The sequence below is a fragment of the Varroa jacobsoni genome, unplaced genomic scaffold (assembly GCF_002532875.2).
Source record: "Varroa jacobsoni isolate VJ856 unplaced genomic scaffold, vjacob_1.0 scaffold_1352, whole genome shotgun sequence".
Classification (NCBI taxonomy): domain Eukaryota; kingdom Metazoa; phylum Arthropoda; class Arachnida; order Mesostigmata; family Varroidae; genus Varroa; species Varroa jacobsoni.
Genome location: NW_019214254.1, coordinates 146,388 through 152,958, shown reverse-complemented (window position 1 = coordinate 152,958; position 6,571 = coordinate 146,388). Strand labels below are relative to the sequence as shown.

At 41.5% G+C, this 6,571-nt stretch overlaps 1 protein-coding gene across 1 annotated transcript; it reads left to right on the top strand.

The window, feature by feature from the left end:
- Positions 1-89: 89 nt before the first annotated feature.
- On the top strand, positions 90-6,197 carry LOC111269079 (uncharacterized). Its single transcript, XM_022848428.2, has 4 exons — positions 90-172; positions 3,671-3,718; positions 3,880-3,947; positions 5,146-6,197. Exons 2-4 carry the CDS (start codon positions 3,679-3,681, stop codon positions 5,356-5,358), a joined length of 321 nt encoding a protein of 106 aa, XP_022704163.1. The 5' UTR covers positions 90-172; positions 3,671-3,678; the 3' UTR covers positions 5,359-6,197.
- Positions 6,198-6,571: the final 374 nt, after the last annotated feature.

The window sequence follows — 6,571 nt, the reverse complement described above, 5'->3', positions numbered from 1 at the left end:
TTGGTTATTTTTAGAAGGGAATATTTGAACATCAACTTGAGCAGGCGACTAAATGGTTTCGTAGACTTCCCTTTCGGACCGCCGTAAAAAATAAAGTGTAGGTCAGAACCGAATTTCGGTTGGAGGAGACGAGAGAAAAATTGCAGAGTGACGAGGTCGAACTCAAAATACGGTTTGTAAACTATTGAGTATCATAATAGTTTCTTCAATCCAGACTGAGTCAAAGAAAAACAGGCCGCATAAGAAGCGATAGAAAATTATTAGTAACCCCAGAAGCCTCGAAAGGTAAATAAGACTTGCCTTTTTCAGGGGGTAAATCTTGGAATCCACTATGCGACTATTGCGTCGTGTCTAGAGCATACGTACGTAAAATAGGTCCATATATTCGGATTACTTTCTCAGTCATTCATTGGTAAAACAAGAAGCAATGTTTCCCTGTTTATACGTAGTGCATTTAAGTACCATTCCCATTATAGGGTTTCTCCCTTATAGTGATGTGAGTATTTTATTTGTACTTGGAATAGGTGGAGGATAATTGTCGTACATCGCACGTTTTTATATACTGAAATAAATAAGCACCGTCTGCTTTACATACTTTAAATGGATAAATATATTTTTAGATTTAATAAGTATGTTCTAATGTACTGGTTAATCTGATGCAGGACCCGAAAGTAAATTATGTGACGTAACAAATAAATAAATGATGTAAATAAATTCTGAACAAATAGTAAGATTAGACTCATACAATTTATGAGACCGGGGGGAGAGCTGCAGTGGCAGAATAGTTGATCAAAGGTGAATCAGATTTCGTATTGTTTAACTTAATCGGTACTTATGCACCAGGCGAGAAGCAAATCAAAACAATCTAAAATTAATAGAATAGAGCTATTAAAGCCAATGTCGATTTTAAATAGTATTGTTTGTTTATTGTTGTTGAGGCGTTCAGGTGCAATTTATTCGCTACGCGCCATACGTTCAAACTATTTCACGTATCCAACACGGGAAGAGTAACTGAAATGTAGCAATTTCCTTTTTCGAATTCAGTCTGCTATGTACAGCCAAGTAGTCGATGCAATGGAAGGATTTTCGACGACACGGTTCGTCCTAGTCTATCTAGTCCTATTCATGTTAAATACTATCATCGCTAGAATCGCCGTCGCACAAACGGAACGTCATCTTCTCAACGGTGTTCAGCCGCTAGGTGCTCTTATTGCATTGGTCACCGTAGTGAGAAATTGATCTCTCGGAGGATCTTCGGCTCAGCCTGTCATTTGCCTGAACTAAATCTGCCTCTTAATAGCGTTTTCTCAATATTATTCATATCAAGCCTTTTATTTTCTCCAATCTCATCTTTTGGGAACGGGAAGCAGTGAACACACATCTTGGCTCCGCATCGCTAAGACCAGCATCGCTATGTCGCCATTCATCTGCTATATGCGCACGTTCGCCCTCAGGAGATAGGTCGGATCTGCCGGATCGACACCGGACTTTCCTTTCATTCAAAACAGGCGATCAGCTTTGATCAGAAAGGTCTGAACATCAGGCCGTGTTTCCTTTGCTTGGCATTGCTTGTGGTCGACGCGCACCCGTGTTCGAATCATGGTGCAAGACGGCGATGTCGTACTGCACCTGTTTCCTGCTTTGATGGAGATGCTGTACGAAGAATGTGCCACAGAGAGTCTTTCTTTCGTGCCCCATCGTCTTGTCAGCTGTGCCAGTAACGTTTCTTTGGTTTGACGCCATTCGAGGGGCCGACGTGCGTACTATCATAGACTAGCAATGGTTTACACTGATCCGTCGAACTGCTAGATGCAGACATGCTGTAACTTGAGGGAAGCAGTAGATGCGATGCTACGCAACTGCGGTGCCTCGTAAAGGTCGGCTGCTGAATTGGGAATGAAAAACGCTGGCGGAATAAAATAAAATAAGCAAGTATGGGATTAGACTATATGACCGCGAAGCGTAGCTCCAATACGAATGAAATTCGAACGTATTTCGGCTGTATAAAGAGACCAACGAAGGAGAATCACTTGTTCGAAAATTGGTTCAGGGACATTCGGATCCTGACGATCTCAATGCTCATTATTGGCCAGTCAGAGGCTGGTATTGTTGTCGTCGCTGCCGCCATCGTTCTTGTTGTCAGTCCGTGCTGATGACGGGCTGCGTCAGCAGACCAAGCGACCAAGGAAACGCAAGTAATTGAAGGGTGAATTGAAGGCTGAATGGCTGTAGACACCTTTGTCAACAGCAGTCTTACACAACATCGGCAGTATCGAGGTGCGTTTGATTGTACTGAGCCACTTAGTAGTCAAGCACGCATCAACAACTACATCGTGCATTCAGAGGATCAAGATTCGCGAAGTCACTGCTGAGATGGTGTCACAATAGCAACTGAATAGACCCAGACAGCCATCGGGTCGAACGGAAGGAGACTGTCACACCAAAAGGTGATAGCGGATTGCAAATGACAGTCTAATTTCGGCCAAGAATGGCGATAGCCGTACTTTCGTTTTTAGGCCTGCTCCTTAGTTTGTTACTGTTCTTAGGACTATTACCCCGATTCTGCCCTCTGGTACGGACTAGTAGCCTAATATCGTAGCGGCCGTCGTCACAGTTGCCAAAATGAGGATTCTGACGCTACCCATCATCCGTACCAGTAGCATACCATGGCGTTTATTCCACTGTTGACTCATTTTGAGCATGTAGGACTTGCCCTTTACTAGGACCAGCAGCGACCCTCGTCGCTTTTGTTCGTCAGCGGTAAAGCGTTCTGTCGGTGGCACCGTAGTTGTGTTCTCGTTGTTGTTGGGGTTATTGGCGTTGTTAGCATGCGCTGTGCTCTGTTACAGCTATGGCCGCTTTCGGGAGGCTTCCGTGACCACTACTCAATCCCGTAACTTTGTCGTATCCGTTCAAACCAGATTTAGTCATGCTATTTCGTGCCTGGCAAACGAGCGCTACCAAGTATCTGGTGTTTGGAGGAAGCCACCTGTGCGTTAAGCTTCATTTGGCGGTGAAGGCCCGGCGATGAACTTCACGTGTATAGTGTATGCCTGAAGTCCCCGATGTTGTCATCCTAATGGCTGCTACTGCGTCGTTGCCGTAAATAAGGAAAGTAAAATTAGAGTAGAATGACTCATAAAACCAAAGCTTATTAGTTCGAAACAGTATTTTTATGATATTCGTGGTTTTCTTTTTGTGGCTCAGCTCTCGTTTAAAAGCGCAGCGAAAGAAGTAAGTAGCCCGTGTTGGTAAACGAGTAAGTGAGCAATTTTTTAGAGGTTTTTTAACATTTCATTGACGGAATCATAAAAAAAGATGCTTGAAGTTCTTGCAGAAGACAACATCTAGAAACTGGTTACTAAATGTTATTTTCTGGAAATCTTCTGGTTATGAAAATTGGAAAAGAGCTGGACTCAATAATGATATCATTATGCTACTCTAATCGACACAAGATCCCTTTAAATGTGTCCTAATTGTAATCCGTAATAATCCGAGCAATAAATCCGGTAAGTACACGCTAGGGAGTTTTACTCAATAAGGAAATTTTTCAACTTTTAGAGAACAAGAGCTCACAAAGTGCTGTTGCAAAAAACCCAATTTATTTACGCCTTATTATGGCATATAAAATCCTAAATTTTTATTTATTTTGTATGATTCTTTCCCATAGCGACAAACATGCCTATCCTCGCATCGGACACGACAATTTTCACTTGCGGTACGTCCTTCAGGAACAGTCATATCCGAAAGCATGGGGCAGTACGCATTAACATGGCTCAGTATTTCTTCACTATTACTTCTAATGCCACGGACCCGAATTTGACGAACCCCTCGCATCTCGATATTCATTAATGGCGTACGGCGCTTACGTACTTTTAGGTGATTTCCCACGGTGTAGTGTTATGGTGCTACTAAGAATGTATTCTACTAGTGTACATGCCAGTAAGGTAAGAGAGAATCAAAGCGGCGCGTCAGGTGCTTGGCGAAGTACCCGCTCATTTTCATGTACCTGATAGCTATAATATACACAGACAGATATACACACAATACATATACAGTACAATGTATGTGTGTGTGTATATACGCATTGTACATTAGTAGCACAGATGATATGGATTGTTTTTCTGTGCTTTACCTTAACACAAACATGTACTTACTGTAGAAGGAGATATAATATTTAACAGCGAATAAAGTATGATTAGCCACCTGTTTACGGCTTTATATATATATATATATATATATATATAAATTATTATCTATACACACATATATATATAACGGCTTTATGTACATAGTTATACCTAGTTTAAATAAAGAGGAGATAAATTGGAAACCAATGTATCGCTGGAAGAATAGTTACGCTCTTTCGAGGACTGTTGGATTGCTAGACAAGATCCATAATTCATCTATTATTTTACTGCAATTATCTCACTATAATTTATGAACGCATTACATCTATCTTACGTTAACGACAAAGGTGATTGACTGAGTTAATACAGCATATGACTAGCAAGGTACTCCATTGGATTTGTGTGAATAATTTATACATAGATCATTCAACTGTTCGTCCTAACTCGCATTCTTTGTCAAGTCGAATTCGTAGAAGCAAAATCGAATCTCTAACGTGACTGATGTCAAAAGTAACAGCGTCCTTACGATGGTGTGCTAGCCCTCATTTAGCGAGAAACGTCAACGCTAGGCTTCTTTCTACACAACGATAGAGTCTAGCCCCTAGTCCACGCGCACGTAAAGTACATACATGCATAGAAGTGTCATTAAGGATAAACCAATCTCCAGATACGCGTATATGGGCAGAACTCACGCTAATGTTACACTAGGATATCGGATGGCTTTGGTACGAAGACCGAATCCAGTCGCGATTCTTTCGATTCGCACAGGATCGCGGAGAGCAAACCCCCTTATCCGTCCTTAGTTTCTTCAAGTGCGCAGCGGAAACGATTCGTGCACTCCTAATGGGCTTCCCTTAGAACGATGCTAATATTTAACAGAAATAGCACTAGCTACACGAGATGAGATTTGTCATATCTTATCGTACAGGACTGCAAAGATATCACCTTTTCATCTTGTGTACGCATCAATTAATTGTCACTGCTCGTTTTTTTTCTCTATGTTCTCTTCTAATAGGTACTTACTTCACCGTTTGTGAAGACAGCGTTCCAAATCGTCCATCGGCAAAGGCATTTCGTTCGACCCAACCTACCGACTACCTCCAGCACGTCCCTCAGTCCTTCAGCTGCAAAAGATCTTCATAGTAAGCGCGCAGAGAAACCAGTCACAGTGGCGCTATCTCATCGCTCAAAACGTAATTCAGGCCCAATTCGCCTTATATGGCGCTGACCCTCCGGCGCCTTTGACGACGAGACTTTCTTGGTTCCCACGGTTACCCGGGCAAAAGATTTAGTCAGCCAAACACACAAACAACGGATGACTACTGCAGGTAATGGAGGATCCGCGGCAGCCACCTGAAGTAACTGCCGAAGTGAAACAGGCAGCGAACGAATGCGCGATTCGACCCCAGTTGTTGCTTTCGTCAGTGCTGCTGTTTTATCAAACTAGCGAACAACCGCGTTAGGAAGAGGTCTTGGCTTTTAGCTGTCATTGCCCGGTGACCATTGACTGTCGAGCAGAATCGATGACAAGAGCACGTCTTAAACAAAAAACCTACGCAAACGGAGAAGCAAAGAAGAACGAAGTTAGCTCACAATGCTAAATCTAGTCAGGCCATCTAACCTGAAAGGTAAAACGCAATCCATTAGAAATTACAAGACAAAAATTAAAAATAAATGTTTCGAGCTTTAGGTTGTATACTTTAATTCAGCATTATTATAGACAACCGGCTTCACCCAATGCGAAATGCAGCGTGTCTAAACCCGACTTTGAGCCTAGATAATCGCCCTTAATGGGCCTTAGTTTAATACGTAACCACGCTGACATTGCGCTATCACGGAGAGGCAGAGGCGGCGATAGACAGCCGTAGATAACACATAGTGTTGTAAACACTTATAGGGATAAATAGAAGTTCAATTGATTTATCTGGGTCTGCTGCGGCTATCATACACAAATGAGGTAGAAAACAGTAACATAAGTCAATAAAAATTGTGGTTTACTTATGGAACTGCAGTTTTGATAAACTCAAGTTCTCGCCGAGCTGATAATAAATGAAGTGTTATACTGCACAGAGTGTTTTTCAATATAATTATCATATTGTTATAACATCGAGGTAGAGTTTAGGTACAACTGGAATAGCTACTTATTATACGAGGTTGGTATGCAGCACGGAAACGGTGTTTGAGGGACTTCTGTTATTATGAGAAATTAAAGAGTCTCAGTTTGTCTGCACATGACGCAAAACAAATATAATGATATTATAAAACTCCTCATTATTGTTTGTCTTTTGAAACGCTAACTGCGGAGATGCCTCACTATACGATAGATTTAATATTTTGATATATAATATTTATTTAAATAAGACACTTTCTATTTGAGCACTAACACTGTCTTTCATATCGACAAGTCTAGTTTGTATTTCAGACACTTATTCGAAAAATTA